At 44.3% G+C, this 19,965-nt stretch overlaps 1 protein-coding gene across 3 annotated transcripts in view; it reads right to left on the bottom strand.

Moving 5' to 3' along the window:
• Positions 1-19,965, bottom strand: part of ALK (ALK receptor tyrosine kinase) — a 600,993-nt gene continuing 581,028 nt past the window's right edge. For all 3 annotated transcript variants that reach the window (XM_081186349.1, XM_081186350.1, XM_081186351.1), the window contains 6 exons: positions 13,361-13,458; positions 11,585-11,677; positions 9,782-9,883; positions 9,141-9,275; positions 7,549-7,639; positions 1-4,714 (listed from right to left, as the gene is read on the bottom strand). In XM_081186349.1, the coding sequence (XP_081042475.1) occupies positions 4,043-4,714; positions 7,549-7,639; positions 9,141-9,275; positions 9,782-9,883; positions 11,585-11,677; positions 13,361-13,458 (1,191 nt within the window). In that variant the 3' untranslated portion in view covers positions 1-4,042. The remainder of the gene's footprint in view (positions 4,715-7,548; positions 7,640-9,140; positions 9,276-9,781; positions 9,884-11,584; positions 11,678-13,360; positions 13,459-19,965) is intronic.

Here is a 19,965-nt window from a genome sequence, read left to right on the forward strand (position 1 = left end):
TTTCCTTTACAGTCATTTTATTTTGTCTTCATGCCTTTAGCTTCACTACACTTGATTACAATACAAATACAATACAAAATACTTAATGATCATATATTAGCATTTTATCTTGAGAAGGATCCCTGAAACGCATAGGCCCTTGATTTATGAGCAATGTTGCATAAGCTTCTGTACAGATGTGACACACATTCCTAATGACAAAGCCTTGATACAGAAGGAGAGGCTGGGTACAGAAGGTTCAGACATAACTCCGTTGAGACTTCCGTGGGTGAGGTGACAGAGCTGTGAAAGGACACTGAAAAGGTAGTACTTGCTCAAGGTTTAGACGTATCTGGTGGCCTCACCTATATGAGCAGACACATAAAAGGAAAGTCTTGGCATACAGCTGCCGTACCTAGTCATGCACTGAAAAATGGCTGGGAAATGTTCCACCAAAACCACTTCATTTTGAACTTCTGCATCCTTATGGGGAAAGGAAGCAAGTGTGAGGGACGTTTGATGGTGCTGCGCTCCTATGCTCACTTGGAGGCAAGCCCCACAAAAGCTGAGTTGGGGGTTGCTTTTGAGTCCTCCTGCACTGGATTGGGTGAGAAAATGCACTCATTGGCTACTCAAATCAACGGACTGTATTTTGCACTTGAGCATATGGGACTCTTCCCACATTCCTAACGTCACAGGAAGCAGAGTCAATTCTTAGATGAGAGTTGGCCTAAAACCTCTAAGAGAAAATAATTTTCTGACAGGTTTGTGGAGAGTTGTCTTTTGCAGACTCCCCTAAACCATGACGCTTGAAGGAAGTAATGGGCTGTCTTCCAGTCCTCCTCTTTTAGGGTTAGGGTTAGGTGAGTGAACCAAACCAAACCTTTTCCTTGCACACCCTTTGATACCTCCTGGGCCAATTCTACCCCCCTGCCCCAATTGCTTTAGGATAAATGACCTTCCTACATTTGCTGCCCACAAATAGGGTAAATAACTTTGGGAGGCAGTTTTTGCTCATAGTTTTCTTGTCTCAAAAGCTCCATTGTGTCTCCTGGCTAATCTCTGGTGCTATAAAAGGCCAAACACAGACGCTGAAGTGAACATTGCACTGGAACTGCTGAAAGCCCGTGATTTTGCTCTCCTGTATAGTCTCTATTAAAATTTTAATGTTGTGGAATCAATGTGAGTCTCTGATCAGGCACTGGGAAATAAAAATACATTTAGAAAGCAGCGATGGTGCTCCAGCTGTTTCATACTCCTTGCTGCCTAACTCATGGTAAAGTCATGGAAACGGCTTCTGCCTAGGTGGTGTCGTTTAAGGAGCAAAGCCTGCCTCTGCCAGTGTTTCCATTTATTTCTGGTGATACGGAAACCTCCGTCTGTGCCTCGGCTAACAAAGCATATGTGTTGGTAAGCTTTATCTCACCAAGTATAAATACTACGAGCTATTTTACAGTATTGTGACTGAAATCTTTTATTGCACACCTCTGCTGGGTGTGTAACAGGATTTAGTTTCATTTCCCTAATGAAAGACCCTGGATAAGTAGCTCTGCTGCTGAGAGTTGTGACATGCTACAAATGTGGCGTAGAACCTTCACAAACAAGTAATGGTATAAGACATAGCTCATTCTATGCTTCTAAGGTTGCCATTCATATTCCTCTACTTTCGGTGGTGGTGATGCAGGGGGGGGGGAGGTCTGTTTTTAAGGAAGCTTTTCATGAGCTTTCCCCCACAGCTGTAACACAAAAGGATGCTGTACTGGAGAAGCTCCTGGCTAGTGCTTTTTCTTCCAGGAGTGGGTTGGACTGCGAGGCTCTGCAGTGTGCCTTGATGTTAATCACGCACATGAACCAGCCAATCTGCAGTGGATTGTAATAACAGCACAGGAACTTGGCTGTTTTAGCAGATGACCATTCTTTTAAGCTCAGGTATCTTACAGCGTGTTAAGTTGTACTTTTTAATTGCCCCTTGGGGTCATCAGAGACAGTATAACATGCTCCCTGCTGTGAGCAAGTGGGACTTTCAGGCACAGCATCCACCAAACTATAATGAACTGAACACTGCCTCTGATTCGGTGAGCAGGCACACTTTTTTCAAATGAAGCCTTTTTTTATAGCTGCCTTATGAACTCAAGAAAAAATATATAAATACCTTCAGTGGCTGTGACGGCTGGAAGTAGGCCCAATACTTTTATCTGTTTGAGCTGCACTTCAAAGTTCTTGGTTGTCCCGTGATGGGAGCAAGACACATTACTGTACAGTGGGGATCCATGATTAGATTTGTCCAACTGTAATTTGCAGCTAAGGATTCAAGGCCATTCCCCATTGATTTACTGCTCCTCCAGAAAACAAGTATCTGTGGAAAGTGGATCTCTTTTCTCTATCACTCAGGAAGGTCAGATTTCTTCATTTATACATCAATTCCAATTGAATCGATGAGCCTTATGCAGTGCAATCGTGTACAGGATTGCACCTGCATTTATTTAGTAGCTATAAGTTCTTGAGCGAGGCAAGAGACACAAACCAAGCTTCCTCCTCGTTTGCTCTGCTCATGGGAACGAATGTGAGCACGAGGTTTGTATTCCCATATATACAGCTTCCATGGGGGTGATCTATTGCCTCAAAGTGTCAGTGGGGAAACAAGGATTATTAGTGGTCAACTGCAATAGTGGTGTGGTCTCCTAATTTGTAGCACCATGGTTATGCAATAGAATCACAGGCATTACCCTCTCCACTAATGCTTTTCTTTCTGCTGCCTGTGCTCAAGCAAGAGCAATTCTGGGCCCCAGTTCATTGCAGGATATTTTGACAGACTGTTTCAGTTCCGATAGCATGATAAGATAAGCTGGGAAATATGCTGAAGCATGGATTGATGGTATGTTTGAGTCTGAGAATGCACTGAAGTTGGCAAGTAATTTTTACATCATATGCTCAAGTCCTGATTTTTCTCTGTGTGGATATTGACTCTTGTCAAAACAATGACTTAGAGAGTTGGCTACTGTGGTTGTTCTAAAACATTTGTTAAAACACACTTGCTTTGGCGCATCTCCTACAGTGCCATGTTTGGCAATGCAATTCTAATACTAAATAAAAGCATATCCTTATTCACTGGAAAAAAATGGGAGTCAGCACACACCACGGCAATCGACTACTTTCTGTTTGTCTAAACTCTGCCCCATAGTATTAACTGAAGCATAATAGCGGTGATTTCATTGTTGAACAACCTGACTCTTACCACCTTGATAATCTTATCCTCTAGCATGTGGCATAACCAACTACAACACGGAGGATTAAGTATTTGACCCTTGGCGTCCCACAACCACAACAGAGAAAAGGGGGAGGGGGCATCACCTTTTCAATCAAACTAAATCACTGACTTTCACCATGCTCCTTAAATTCCTGCAGTTTCCATCTTGTAGACCAAAGGCGTGGAAGCAAATGTGTTTCTGCTACCCTTAAGAGTACCACAATAGTTGGGCATGCTTGTGGAAGGGCCATGTTGGAGCTGAGTTACTGTTTGGGTACATGCCCCTTGGGAGTCCACGTTTATCTGATTTTGAAATTCAGCGAGAGTGCAACATTTCCCCATCCTCTCCTCAAATCTCTGGCAGCAAGAGGGATTTCCCTGACGCTGCATCTGGCAGTACAGGGAAATCCCCGGACATTAAACTCTCTGACAGTGAGTCTTGAAACGGCACATGAATAACAGAGAAGGAAGCAGCGCACAGGGAAGGGCACAGAGAACAACCATGCAGATGACTTTATGCAACTGAGAGTGGGGCCTTGCAGATAATACTGACTGTTGTCCTCGGGTGTTTCGAGTGTGTGTGTAAGGGGTGTGCGCGCTCTGACAAACGGAAGCTTCTTGCAGGTTCGAAAAGCAGAGCTTCCAAGGGTGGCACTTCAGAGCGCATTGGCACATTACAGAAGGGCATCTCGTTCTGCGCTCGTGCTTGTTTGGGTGACGCCGATGTTTGCACCAAGGCTTACGAGTCCCACAGGAAGAGAGCCCAAAGGATGGGATGTTTTCCGAGGGCCCTGGTGGGGCGAGTTGGCCTTGTTCCTAAGGGGAGGGCCCTCGCAGCTGCTGGCACAAGGGTGGGGCCGAAGTTTCCAAGGGCAAGCCCTGCTGTTGGTATCCATAGTTAACGTTTCCACAGGGGAAATGGCGGAGCCTGAACAGAGGCACTTCCTTAACGCTGGCTGTCAGCGAAGATGGTTCTAGAAGAAGGGAGGAGCTTGGCAGCCTTCCAGTCACAATGCTGGGCCCCAAAGTACAGTTCCCTTCATGCCCTGGACCTTCCCTCTCAGTTGCCTCTTTCTCCACCTGTGAAGTGTTTTTGACTATGGGCTTCTCTGAAAACCAGGAGCCGTAGGTCGGGTTCCAGAGGTTGGTAGGCTTGTTTCTGGACCCTCGGCCTTTGTGGAGCTCAGTGGCGGGATTGGACTGAGTGTACGCCATGTTGACATGTCCCCCTTCTAGGGGGGCCTGTGTAGTAGCACAGACTGATGGATCGACACTAGCTGCTTTCACCAGAGCCTTCCCTGTAGCGATGGCTAAGGCCAAGGATGGTGGGGAAGGCAGGAGCTGCTGAACACCTTTTTTCTCTTGCTGCGGCAAGACTAGCAATGGAGGGATTGCTTCGGGGTCTTCAGGGCGCACGGGGACCTTTTCTTCCTCCTCAATGCAGGGGCCATATTCCACTGGCAGAACTGTGTTGATCACATCAGGATCCTACAGTAAAAAAACAAAGGATTCAAAACATGCTGCTGCTTTCTTTAACTGCTTGACGCTACAGAGTGCTGCTGGAGAAATCTACCATTGCTTCGTGAAAATATTTTTTCTCTCCTAATGGACGCGTGCCCAATCACCCAATAAAATTGACTTTCAGGACAGCTCTGAGGAACAACTACTTCCACACAGCATGCAATTAATTTATGGAATTCACTGCCAGAAAGCAATTGGACAAATCTATAGAGGGCAAGCGCATCTATATACCTGTTAGGCCAGGTAACCTCCATACTTGGGTAGAGATGGTTGAACCGGTCAGTTTTGGTTTCTCTCAATTTCTCATTTCTCCAATCTTAAGTTCAGCTTGCCACATTTTCAGTTTGCAGTTTTCTTTAAACTCTCATGAAATTTCACCAGCATTTAACACTCTTTGGGGCAGGAGTCAGCTATTGAGTCCTGTCAACAGCAGCCTTGTGTCTGCTTCCTCCCCCTTCCTTCCTCCCATGTGCCTTCATGCCTCCAAAAAGGGGCTCTGGGGAGGTTGGGAGAACCCCCAGAATAGTGTACAGGGTGAGAAGAGAGGAGGAAAGCAATCGGAAATGCTTTGCATGACAAAATGTTTCTAACAGCAAGCCACTGAATTCCACCCTTGAATGCAATCTTGCCTAGCAAAGCAATTTCTCCTAAAAAACTATGCACTAAAAAACCCAAGAATATATGCATTTTTATTGACATTTTATCCCAGTATATGAATCTTGATGCACATTACTTACCTGGAGAACTACATTACAAAATTCAGAGAAGTGCACATTTAAAAGGATATATGTGTTTCAGTTCTCTTATTGTTTGGGAAACTGTGAATTAGGTACGTTCACCTTTAAATGTGGACTGAATTGAATCTCAGTGGCTCCAGTTGTTAGAGGGCCGGTGCAGGAGGGGGCAATTGCCTTCATGCTCTGCTTGTGGTTTCCCATAGGCATCTGGTTAGCCACTGTGGAAAAGAGGTAGCTGGACTAGGTGGACTCATGACCTGATCCAGCAAGCCTCTTTGAATGGTCTTATAACAAACCTACTATTGAATAATATATGTCATTATGCAGTAGAACACTTAAATGTCTTGCAGATCTGGTGAAAAATGATGACCTCATTCAGACGTGTTAGGGTGGGGCAAAATATAAATTTCTTGAGAGCAAAATTATTTTTTGCTCCCAGTAGCAGTGGACAAAGAGGTAAGGAGCTACTATCAACTCATACTTAGATGGAAACATCTTACAATTCAACAATTCTGGCATTATTGCATTGATTGCTTTTCTGTTGGCCACTTTGACTTTCGTTTAGGGAAAAAAAGTGGGTTATAAATATTAAATGAGCGCAATATTTCTTCATGCATCTGATTCTGGGATGTATTCCTTCAATGCAGGGTATTCTAAAGAAGTGTGGATTTACTGGACAGCACTAATGGCCAAGAGATCGGTTTTGAAAGCACTGAAGGCTCTGCTGCCCCTGGATTTTCTGCAATAAATCACAGAGCAGTGTCAGCTGGATGTGCGTAGAAAGGATAGATGAGAAGGATAGGAACAGCACCCAGCAGTGAGGATCATGTGGCACTTCCTATTGCCACAACAATGCAGCAGGCACACAGCTTATTTGGCTACCTGTTGTTGCTGTTGCTCCTTCTCTTTGCTGTTGCTGCCTATTCAGCTACCCTCTAAGCATGCAGACAGTAACCAGAACAAGGAGGCAGAAGAACACAGCCTCTTCCCCTTGCCTTCCTTGCACTCTCTCCTTCTGGATGATCATGTGGATTGGACCCAGAAGAAGAGGGCAAGCAAATGGGCACTGTAAAGATAAAGGGACCCCTGACCATTTGGTCCAGTTGTGACCGACTCTGGGGTTGCGGCGCTCATCTCGCTTTATTGGCCAAGGGAGCCGGTGTACAGCTTCCGGGTCATGTGGCCAGCATGACTAAGCTGCTTCTGGTGAACCAGAGCAGTGCATGCAAACGCCATTTAACTTCCCACTGGAGCAGTACCTATTTATCTACTTGCACTTTGACGTGCTTTCGTAGATATCGACAAAAAGGAGATGCTGTCCCACCAGTTTGGTCATCGGACCTGCTGGCACGTGGCTTTCCTCTTCCTTTTCCTCTAGTGGGGAAAGAGAGCAAGCAGATGAGTCTGGAGCAGCTAATGTGTGGTTTCTTGCTGCCATGCACTTTGCACAGAGCAAGATCCCCTGAAAGCAACGGGACTTAAGATCATTCCACCACTCTCAAAGGGAACTGCCCGGGGAGAGCAAGGATATGTCACCAAGTCCCATGTGCCAGCCAAGCCAGGCTTTGGGTGTCTGGAAAACCCAACTTCTTCAAAGGAAATAATAATAAAAAAATTATTAGAGCAGAAGCCCTCAGACTCCTTGTAGCAAGGACTGCAGCTTTTGAAATGGATTCATGATCTGATCCAATTCAGAATCTACCTGGATCAAATCAGGTGAGGAGTCTGCTTTGCAATCCAACATATGGATCCACACACACACAGACACCCATCCCTAATCACCATCACACCCTGCCTCAAGGCAAGTTTTGAAAGGAACACTGGCTTGTTTTCTTGCTGGGCACTTCACATTTGATCCATAATGACTCCCATATATAGTTTGCATTGCAACTGAATTCACTTCTTCAGGTGGTCTGGGGAAGGGGTTGGGCAAGAGTCAGAGACATTGGCACCAGGTTGTGCTCTGGTTGTCTTGGCTCACCCATTGTTTCTTTTCCATGTGCTACTTCTGGCTTTTCTCAGAAGAAACAGCATAAAATAATTGCCCTGAGATGTTATAGATACCTGAGTGCAGTATTCAATCCTCTCCAATATTATGGCAAAGTTTGGCCGGTCTTCAGGCTGGTGTTGCCAGCATTGCGTCATTATTCGATACCTGCAATGAGAGCAGAAGACCAAATGGTGAATGGCAGGAGAGTGGGTTAGGACGCTGTCTTATTTATTATACAGAAACAAACCGACTGGTCTAGTAGCTCAGTATTCTTGACACTGACTGGCAGCAGCTCTTCAGGGTTTCAAGCAACAGTCCTTTCTGTAGATGGCGGGGCTTGAATCTGCAAGCCCTTTCATGCAAGACATGCACTCAGCCACTGAGCTATGGCCCTTCCCAGGCTAAGGGACTAAGGCAAACAAGACTAAGCTGCTATAGGGCACTCCTGGCCACAGAGGACACTATTGTGAGTTAGCAGTGGGACAGGCATTGCTAAACATAGAATGTCTGAAGCTGGTGTTTTCTCAATGATTATTTTGTCTCACTATCAAATCAAAAGTAACATTGGAGGGAGGGGGCTTAGTTCATAAATAGAGTTCTGATTGTGTTCCTGGGAATAACATAGCTGAAATTTGGCCAAACTTAGTTCAACTGAGCCACACCAAAAATTGGCTAAAAGTGCTTGAGATGGAGCAGGTTACCTAGTAGCTTGTTACTCACATACAGTGGTACCTCAGGTTACATACACTTCAGGTTACATACGCTTCAGGTTACAGACTTGGCTAACCCAGAAATAGTGCTTCAGGTTATGAACTTTGCTTCAGGATGAGAACAGAAATTGTGTTCTGGCGGCATGGCGGCAGCAGAAGGCCCCATTAGCTAAAGCAGTGCTTCAGGTTAAGAACAGTTTCAGGTTAAGTATGGACCTCTGGAACGAATTAAGTACTTAACCTGAGGTACCACTGTAATGCCTACCTACGTAAGGGGGAAACACAGCAGGGACCTTGATGATTCATTTCCTGGAAGCATCAGGACATATATTGTTATGTGAATTAAATTTAATTTGAGGCTCTTGGGCCATTTGTAAGAGAAGCGAAGGTGAAGACTCCTGAATTATTACAAGAGGATGAGGACTCTGAACATGGCATCAGCTGGTAGTTAGTACCCACCAAAATGACAGTGACTGCAAAGTTAAACCATTACAGCTAATGAAAGAATTTATCCTACAGAAAATAGTGAAGCAAATTTTTATGAGGCTAATGGCACCATCCATGAAAAAGAGGGACATATCAGAGGCTTGGGGGGACTTCAGGGTTTGCAGAACTCTCCCACTCTCCAAAACAATCCTCAGGGGAAAAAACTGAGAAGCATGGTCAGTGGTTATAGAATGCTGCTGGTTTGTTGTGGGTTGTGGTGTGCAAGATGGAATACAGGGATGGGGGCGACAGGATGCAATGGAATGGCACATCCTGGAAAACAACTTGGCTGGCTGGAACTCTGAATATGCTGCTCTGCAGCATTTCGTTGCAGGTTCCAGTCGTTATAGCAGATTGGTGAAATATGTGATACTGGAAAACAATCTTTGCAGAGTAAACAGGATGAGAAGAGATGCCAGAACATGACAAGTTGAACCCATGGAGCAAGCAGATCCTTAAAAGTTTCCTACACAGGGCCGGGGCAGTTTTTGGGTGGATCCATCCTTCCTCCACTTGTTACGAACTCCAAGACCTCCTGGTTACTTTTGCTGGGATAGGGCATATATCCGAGAGAGAATATTTCCCACAGCAACACTCCAAATGACCTGGACACGAAAGAGAAAGAAATACGGTCACGGATAGATACACTGAAAACTACGCAGATATACTTGGATTGGGGCCAGTACTGGCAAAAAGCCTGTCATGTGGTACACCCATTCACGACTGATTTTGTTGACTGCGAGATCCTTCTGCAGCACCAGAGTTATTATGCTGTCTCTTCTTTCCACATAGGATCAGAAGTCTCAGGTCACATGAGAAGCGTTTGCAACACGTCGTGATTACTGTCTAAGTGCGTCAATTCCTGGGAAGGGCAATGCTGGCATTGGAAAGGAGTCATTATATGGTGTCCTTCCATATGACTTCTGATGCTACTTAGCACTGCAGGAAAGCACTGCAGATCCTACATGGCTAAATGTAACGTCGGAAGGATCCTTGTGTTTTTGAAGAAAGGACATAGGTTGCTGCAGAAGAAACGTGGTTGCTACAGTACATTTAAGCAACTGGCAGCAGGTGGCTTGAAAAATGGATGGAAAATATGGAGCAGGCTCACCAGGTATCCGTTTTGGATGTAAATATCCCTTCCATGAAGGCCTCGGGGGGCATCCACTTGACAGGGAGCATTGCACACCCTCCTTTTCTGTAGTAACTGGCTCTGTTGAGAAAGCGGGGGGAGTTTAGAAGATGAAATCAGACATGAGTGCACAATCATGTGACCATGGAGGCTGACCCTCATTGTTCTGGAATTGACTGACTGGGTGAACTTATATGCCACTTCTCCACAACGAGCTATGCTCAAAGTGGCTTACAGCAAACATTTAAAACATCTAAACATATGAATTACAGACCATGGCAGTAAATTAAAAAATGACTAGCATCCAACAATTTAACAAACACACAATTAATTCAATATTTGCAAAAAAATAAATAAATCACAACAATCTAGGTTTAAATACAAGGCACAAAACTAGAGTTAACTGACATTAAAGTTTCTGATACTGGTCCTTCCTGCACTCCAAGGAGAAGAAGAAGAAGAGTTTGGATTTGATATCCCGCTTTATCACTACCCAAAGGAGTCTCAAAGCGGCTAACATTCTCCTTTCCCTTCCTCCCCCACAACAAACACTCTGTGAGGTGAGTGGGGCTGAGAGACTTCAAAGAAGTGTGACTGGCCCAAGGTCACCCAGCAGCTGCATGTGGAGGAGCGGGGACACGAACCCGGTTCCCCAGATTACAAATCTACCGCTCTTAATCACTACACCACACTGGCCTGGCTTAAATACAGTTCAGAGGGCAGGAATTTCCTCACCAGGCTAAATGACATAGTTGTCTCCCATATCCTTTCTCCAGAGGAGGCTGGCAACAGCCAAAGGCAGTGATGGTCAGTCTCTATCCCAGCCTCCTGGAAGCACCAAGTGCTGATGCAGGGATGTTTGGGGTAAGGTGATCCCACAAGTAAACTGGTTCCCACCCTGTTGGCTGTTTTTAAAAAGGCAGTGCTCCCCCCCCAAAATAAAATGTTTAGAGGCACTCTCATTTTCCTACTCATATTGAAATACTGCACCTCAATGAGGTCAAGCTTAGATTCACAAAATGTTTAGGGATATGCATACCCCTGTGTCCCCCCAGAAAAGAGCACTGTAAAAAGGTATCAACTGTTCAAACCTTATGCCACATTTTTACTATAGCAAATAATGTTCTTAAACAGCTAAGTTAAGTAAAAGGCCAAAGGGTAAGTCATCTTTCAAAACTGTTGAGTGGCCCTTCATTGCGTCATGTGATGAAGCAGTTCTCCAGCCTGACATTAGAGGGCACTGTGAGTGTTGCTTTTCAGATGAGATGTAAGCAGAAATCCTGACCACACACACAGTCACTAAAGTCTTCCTGGCACTTTCTGTAACTGCAGAATCATTAATCCAAACCGCCCTGGATAAATTCCAGGTTGGGTAATTACATTTTCCTGACCTTTCCCCCTCTTTTATATGCTGTAAACTAGAGAGATTTACTAATGACGCTGACATAGAGACTGAAAGTGACGGGGTCAACACCAAGGAGTATAAAACAGAACACATAAGTGGAGGGGGGGAAAGGGAGAAATGGGAGCGTGGCTGAGGATGCATTCACAACACAACGCAGGATGATGGACTCCGAACGTGAATTGTGGAAGTTGGGGTTAGTCCCCAGTGTCACAGCAAATGCTAATACTGTCTGCAAGTTAGGATCTGGAAACATCACAGGTCCCCTGACCAGGGCAAAAATATAAGATCCTGCAAAGAAGTTAAGCCAGATAAACCAACCCCTTTTTATGGAGTAGGCTTCCACTTGATGGGACTAATAATAAGCTGTGTTCTCTTACCTGTATATGTCCCGGGCCATCCCAAAATCTCCAATTTTAGCTATTCTCCCAGGGCCTTTACATGTAAGGAGGCAATTTCGAGCAGCGATGTCTCTAAGAAACAAAAAGGAAAGGAAAATAAGCATGTGAAACTGCCCTTGGAGGAGCAACGGCTCAACTCATTGGAAAAACTAAGGACAAAACTAATTGACTATTGAACATTTTCATTCTTTTTTTTTGTTTGTTTTTGGAAAACCGGTACGGGAGACTCAGCAGCACAAGATTTAAAGCTCCACAGATCACTCCAGTTGATGAATTTGAGAGCCAGTGGGGCTAGCTTTAACACACACACACACACACACACACACACACACACACACACACACACGGTACATCATCATCATCATTAATTTATTATTTCTACCCTGTCCATCTGGCTAGGCTTCCACAGCCACTCTGGGCAGCTTTTGACAGAACATTAAAAATACAACAAAACATCAAACATTAAAAACTTCCCTAGACAGGGCTGCCTTCAGATGTCTTCTAAAAGTCAGATAGTAGTTTATTTCCTTGACATCTGATGGGAGGGCGTTCCACAGGGCAGGCGCCATTACCGAGAAGGCCCTCTGCCTGGTTCCCTGAGACCTCACTTCTCACAGTGAGGGAACCGCCAGAAGGCCCTCAGCACTAAGACCCTGGTCTTAATGGTCTGATGGGGGACAGGCAGCCATCTTTAGACAACCATGTATATTGCTCCTTTTGTGAAGCACACAACTAACATTTCTCGTCTCTCCCTCTCTCTCCTCCCCACCATCAGAGGCATCCCTCTGCTCACTTCTGCTGGCTCAGCCACTGTCACTCCACCAGTTCAGACCTTCTGCCTGCTTGAGCCTGATGGATACCACTGACCGAGGCATCCCGAGGGTCGGGAGGGGCTGACCCAGCCCAGGGTCTGCTGCATCCCAAGCCTGCATTGGCCAGCACTGATCCAGGCCCGAATGCCACACAAGCCTGAAGCTAGCACAGGGATTGGGTGCCCAATCTGCCTGCCCCCCCTCCCACCTTCTGCCATGCAAGTGGCCAGGCTGTGGATGCAGTGGTAGCTCCACTGCTTTGCAAAGCCTGAAGTCTAACTTGGGAGTAAGCATCATTTTGTATTTTAAAATGTGTTTTTAAAATGAACACCTGTAACCATGCCCTTGCCTGCCCAGCTTATGTTCCCTGATTCTGTTTTAAAACCAATCAGCATCAGCCCTAGTGACCCCCAATGTCCCCATATTAGCATAGGTCTGGTGCTGGGCCTCTATCATCCGCTGCTCTCCGTGGGGACATTTGGTCAACTCCTTGGAATTGGACCCCACTTGCACCTCTTTGACTTTAGCTGCACCACTGACCCCAGAAGCTGAAGTAGAAGGAATGGCTTTGTCCGTTCTTCTCCGCCAACTGGTTTGAACACACACAGACACACAGAGCCCACCTTGGCTGGGCTCTACCCTCCCACCTTGGCTGAACAGCGAGATTAGAGCTACAGTTATTCAAACAGTGCTGGAAATGCCATATATGAAAATGCTTTCAAAAGCTTGTTATGCCGCAGCGAAAATATAATACCTAACTTGCTCCTCAAACTTCCCTTTTTTATATATATATAAAATGTTCTGAACCTCTAGGGGGCAGTAGTGCACAACCTTCCTCGCCCGTTTCCTGCTCCTATTCTCCCGTTAGTCCTTTTGCAAGCTAAGTCAGTCACACAGGGCGTTTGGAAGTGGTCCCTCAGCAACAAATGCTTCTGCTACTTACCTGTGAATGAAGTGATTTTCTTCCAGATATTGACAGCCGCAAGCAATGTCGCGAGCCACATGTAGCAAGTCCAGCATGCCTAGAGAAGAGGGCTGGCTCTAAAGAAATAATGCAAAGTATGACGCTTCAGAGGATTATCTTCAAAACCTGATCACTTTAAGCAAAGAGCTGCGTGGCTACAATAATAGGTGCTGAATCTGTTTCCTAACCCTTTTGGAAACTCCAGTTTGCATTTATTTTAAAGGCACACATTGAAGCTCGCACTGTTGCAAAGATAGTGCTGCTTTTTCACTAGCTGGAGCACGATCACACTGCCCTCAGCACCTCCACAGAACATTCTCTTCTGTCCTGGGCACCCATTTCACACCCGTTTAAACCTTTTCTCCACCATCCCTCACCATCTGCAACCTGCATGAAAAGCATTTTTAAAGAGGGAAATTATCCTAATTGAGACAATTCATATCAAATGTACTAATAATGGCACTATGCTGGAACTCTGCGTGAAAGTGAACGAGGGCTGCTATTCTCTGATTCTGCTTCAGAGCATCTTACAGGCATCTCTTTGGCCTTTGTATGAACAGGATGTTGGACTAGATGTAAGGATGTCAGAGAATTCTGACAAAAAGTTTCAAGTGTTTGTCTATGACCAGGAACAGAAATCAGTCAAGTGAATACGATCAGTATTCAATCACATAGTTTGTTCTTAAATCAGCAAACATGACTTTTCATCACTGTTTTAATGTTTCCTTTACACTGAAATGAATGTAAGTTGCATAAAGTATGTAGAATAGTGGGCAGCAAGTATTGGGTGGAAACCAAACTGCAGTGGAACAGAAACAGCACTGATTGTGGTGAACACAGGCCAGAACAGAAACTGCTGTCCAGCTAAGGTGGGCCTCTGGCCTGTTCCAGCAGGACTTTTCTTGTTTTCTAAGTTGGTGGGAGGGAGATTTGAAGTGCATATTGTCTTCTAGTCTGCGTTTATGTCCAGGAGAGAGAGACCGCACTGATTACAGCGAAAATCAGGTAAAACAGGCTTCTAAGAACCTAATCCCAATCTAGTGCAGCAGCAGAGATATACTGTATAGGCACTTCTGTAAGAAGTCAGAAAGCTTTGTGCCAAACATTGGCTTTCCCTTCCAAAGTGCTTGAGAGGGAAACTCTATAGCTCAAAGTTGTAACAATCCCCAGCTTCGTCCAACTATTGATACCCAAGAAAAGCAAAATATGAACAGATGTGACACAACACTCCTGTCATAAGCACCCTCTTTTGCTCTTCTTCCTTACCTGCCCTACTCTTTGAGTATGTAAGATTGGAGAGAGCAGCATCAATGTACCTGTGTAAATCTTTGTGCTGTCCCTTCATGGATCTCTGTGCAATCTTGGTACAACAGACCCAGGTGATGACATTAGGATTGCCCTCGCCAGGTAGGCAAGGCTACTGCTAAGTTTTATGTAAAACTCTTAGTTGAAGAAGAAAAGCACCTCTGCTGCCTTTTATTTGGTCTCCGCTAAAGTAGAGGCTCTTCTTTTGCCAAGGGCAATTTAGCAGGGTAATTTGTTTGAGACATGAAGCGTTTGGGCCCATTTTGTACAGAGATGCAGCGCACTGGAGTAGCCTTGAAATGCCAAGGAAATTCACTTTGCAGCTCCTTGCTGCTCTTGCTCCCCAGATGAAGGGATGATGCAGCCAGCTGGAAACTGTGTGGTTGTGGCTCGGAGGGAGGGAAGGGCTGGGAGCATTAAAGCAACGCATCCCCTTGTTAGGTCAAACCTTCCGAAAGGTGACCGCAAAACAAACTGACTCCATTGTTCAGCATAATCACTGCTTTGAGCAACATGCTGCAGGACACAAAGAAGGGAAATTACTGCTTATCTACCAAAAACCTCTCCTGATTGCTTTTCTATGTGAAAAACCCTTGAGCAGAGAAGTCTTTTAACACCTTAGGAGTTTGTTATGTTCAGAGTATTTGCACATTTCAATTTCAAGAATTCAAGAATTTGGGTCTCTGCCTTTATCAGTCTTATGTCATATTGGAGAAATAATGACCTTCCAACAGAGAATTTTCTGAATGAAGGTGAAATGCAAGTGAAGGAAATCATATTCAGTGAGTATAAAATATAATAAAACATAACATAAAATAAAATACAGTCTTAGCAGACTGTTGATTCAGCTTGCTGGTGCAAGTTTACACAGTCAAAGATGTCTCTCTTATCTGTATTCCACAAGGGTCTGTGTTTGTATTAAAACCCACATGGATGCACATTTTTCCTGCCAGAGCTTTGAGGTCTCATTTATTTCTCCAAAGATCCTGTCATGTGTTTGCTTTCCCCCTAGTTTTCTCCATGGTGCTTGCTTTTGTACATTATAGTAGGAACTGCTGTGGTCTGACTTACCCTATCATATTTGTGTTAAGAGAGCTAATGCAGTGCTCTATGACTAGCCACCGCTCTTCGTAGCTCAGGTTGGCTAATGCTATGTTCTGTCACAATGTGTCCCTGTTTTCTGCCACGTGTTTAGCTGTAAGGACTCATGCACTGTGTTGTGACCCGCAACAACCAACAATACAAAGTATCTTGCGCTCCTAGCTAGAGAGCATGAACGTTTAAAAATGACATCTACAGGCCTGCTTCTCAATCCAAGAAACCAACCACAGAAAAACAGCCACATATTGATTGTGTAAACTCACTATGAATAATTCTAGAGGGATAACTGTGTTAGTTTGCTGCAGAAAAAACACTGTGGCTTTTTTCTTGCGTGGGAAGGGATTGGACAAGGTGACCTATGAGCCCACTTTCAACTCTGATTCTATGGCCCTGTTTTTGTGTAACATTAAACCACGGTTTATCACTACATGTATGAGTGTTGGACCCTCATCTTTCTACCTCCCCTTCTTCTGCCCAGGAGGGCTTCTGCCGAGTTTAGTTTTGCTGTCAAACAATCTTCGTCTAGCGTTATGTACAAGCCAGGAATCCTGGTTTACAGCAAACAATAGTTGTTAAACAAGCCAACTTCAAGCTACGGTTTGTGAAGCTGGCTTATTTAACTAACTGTTGCAAACCAGGATTCCTGGTTCTTTTGGCCATGTAGGAGGAGGAACACGCAAGCCCTATACTTTGCTCAGGCCTACAGAGGTTCATCTCCATCTCCCTAGCTGCTAATCATACTGTAATGTTTTATGCAGATGCCACCAACAAGTCCTTGAAAGCTAGCACATTTGTTGAGCCACAAGCTTTCGTGGGCCAGATCTCTCTTTTTCAGATGCGCAAAGTATCATTGTCAGTTGTTATGCGGACCATGAAAGCTCATTTTGAGCAGCCACAGGGATAGCTTTGAGTAGCCAAATGTTAAAAAGCAGAATATTGGGTGACATTTTGTACTCAAATATAATACTGTAAGCATTCATAAGAAAAAAATAAAATACTATACACAGCCTTGATTCCCTATGGTGTGCATTGGTTGACTTAATCTGAGGTGGCTAATTTTGCTGGTGGCACCAATTATTCAGGGTGGTAAAAACAAAACAAAAAGGGATTGCTAGTAGATTAAAAAGGATGTCTCTAAAGTGAGTGAATGGGGATTAAAATGGCAAATGCAAGCAAGTGCAAAGTGATACATGCTGGGGCGAAAAATATACATTAATTGAGATAAATAACTGGCAGGGAGAGAGGGCTCATGGAGAATAGCTCAGTGAAAAGGTTGACCCAGTATGTAGCAGCTGTAAAAAAGAGCTGAATTTCATGTCCAGGACTGTTAAGAGAGGGATTGAAAATACTATTTCCAATATTATAATGCCTTTTTACAAATCTAAAAAATGACCACATTTGGGGTACCTTGTTCAATTCTGGTTACTGCACCCCAAAAATGACAGTTGTGCAACTGGGAAAAGTGCAAACAAAGCAAGCAGATTGAGGAAATGTTCCAATATTTGGGGTGTTTTGTTTTGTTTTTAAAAATGTGAGTTTGTGTGGGGATATAATACAGTTTTACAAAATTGTGCTTGGTGTGGAGGAAGTGGAGACCAAGAGGTTTTCCTCACATATTAGCACCTAAGGTCATAAAATGAAGCTGAAGATTGGGAGATCCAGGAGAGGTAAAAAGAAGTAATTCTTCAAATAGTGCAAATCACTGGTTTGACATCAACTGATGGGAAGTGCCTACAGAGGGTGGTGAATGCAGCACAAGATATTATGGGCTGTCCCGTGAACCCGCTGGATGAAATAGCGGAAGAGCATTGCCTCAGTAGAGTGAGGAAAATTCTCAGGGATGATTCACACCCTGGCCGGCACTTTCTTGATCTCCTGCCCTCAGGCAGAAGATATAGAAGCATGATTAGTTGCACCAACAGGGTAAAGAACAGCTTCTATCCGTGGGCTGTTAGGCTGCTGAATGAAAAGATAACAACAGGGCAACTGACTTTCGGGTTTGGTAGGTGTGCGTCAGTAAACAAGGGGAATTAAGACTACGAGAGCTGAGTGGGGGGTGCTCGTCTAATCTCACTGTATACAAGTTGTACAAGTGACAATAAAGTATTTCAACATATCAAGTTAAACTACGGAATTTGCTTCCACAAGATGTAATGATGGAGGCCACCAACTTTAAAGGGGGATTTAAAGATTGATGGAGGATATCAGTGTGTGCTACAAATGGTGGCTACATTACTTCCAGTAACAGAGGCAGCATGCCTCAGAATGGCATCATGCGCAGGAGAGAGCTATTGTGCTCAGGTCCGGCTTGGGAGCTTAGCAAAGCAGAATGCTGAACTAGATGGTATTCATCTGATCAGGCAAGCCTCTTCTTATATTCTTCAGTTCCTTTAAATCAGCTTTTATTTAAAACGGATTGTGTCTTTAATAATAATAATAATAATAATAATAATAATTTCAGCTTCCCTAAAGTTGGGTGCTATGTGAGTTCATTACACCCTGGATCTGTTCTGACATGACAGTCACTATTTAGCAGTGGCTGCAATTTCTCTGCATGACAGGAGAAAAAGCAATTATACGAAGTTATCTTTTTCATGAAGTCGGCGCTGGTCCGTAATGGGAAGACTCTCTAGTAATTTGAAAAACACGTTTTAAAATGAAAGAACTACGTATGCTGATACCTGAGTGTCATTACTGGGGAACCCAGGGGAATGAGACTCACTGGGGTCAACACAGCAGACAGGCATTTCTGAACATACATTGCTTTCACAGCACTATTATTTCTGGTTTAAGTCAGTTTCTACTGAACAATAGCTTACAGTCCGCTATCAGCAGCTAGCAGGACACCAAGGAGAGGTTTTGCCGATTAGAAACGCAGGAGAACTGCCAAGTTCCTTCAGGCTAGCTGGAAGGTGAAGTACAGAATACCCCTATACTGACATGCTCTCCCCCTGTGTCACAGAACATGTTTCTGATACGCAGCTGACCTCAGCCGGCTAAGTGCTGAGCCTGCATTAACATGTTCTCAGTCACAACCACAATGTATCTGTGCCATTGTTCTGCATAAAAGTATATACCTAGCTAAGCAGAGATTTTTAATGCACCTCAACCTGTCTTTTTGCTAATAAGCAGGGTGTCGCTTATCAGCTTCACATACCAGAAAGGCGAAGTGGCCTTGAAGAGACTAGAACCTCCAAACTGACCACTTCATGTAACAGACTACCAAAAATGCAACATTTTGCATGAGACAGAAGAAGAGTGAATTTATAAACTATCTGATGCCATGGTACAGATAGTAGACAGAGCGTATTTTTTGCAGACCAATTAGAAGTGAACATGGGGAGCCCACAAGCTGTACACACATTCTGTTATCCAATCATGTCGCTGAAAGGGATCGTTCATGAGCTAGCCATGTAAACAGAATGTTATAAAAGTTTCTTGAATTTTGTATTCAGGGTCCAGAATTTGGAGAATTTCTTTGGATCATTTATTCTTAATGCAGTCTGCAATAAATGTGAACTCTTTCCATGACGCTGCTGTCTTTCTTTGGCCAAAGGGAACCGGCATATTTCCAGACCACTTTTATAGGGTAACAATGCTATTAGCATCCTCAAAAAAAGACCCAGACTCCTTGGTGCCCTTTTCAAACATTTTCTTCCTGTAACACCAGAAGAGTTTGGATTTAATATCTCGCTTTATCACTACCAGAAGGAGTCTCAAAGCAGCTAACATTCTCCTTTCCCTTCCTCCCCCACAACAAACACTCTGTGAGGTGAATGGGGCTGAGAGACTTCAGAGAAGTGTGACTAGCCCAAGGTCACCCAGCAGCTGCATGTGGAGGAGCGGAGATGCGAACCCAGTTCCCCAGATTACGAGTCCACCGCTCTTAACCACTACACTACACCAGTTCCTTGTTCAATATTTCTAGCAAGATTTCTATTCTCAAAATTATGCAGCAGCACTTCAAAAAATGAATGCATAAATGTTATTTATTCATGATTGAGGTAGAGTGCTATATACCTTGAAAACTTGCAAATTTTGAAACAGTAGGAACAGTCTGATCTGTACCTTTCATCCAGTCCAGAACGGAGAAACCGGTAGAGTAACAACTGCAGCTTTATCATGCTGATATTTAGAATGGTGGTAGATTCTCTCTTAATGCAGACTCCCCTACGTTC

This window comes from Podarcis bocagei (assembly GCF_964188305.1).
Source record: "Podarcis bocagei genome assembly, chromosome: 3".
NCBI lineage: Eukaryota > Metazoa > Chordata > Lepidosauria > Squamata > Lacertidae > Podarcis > Podarcis bocagei.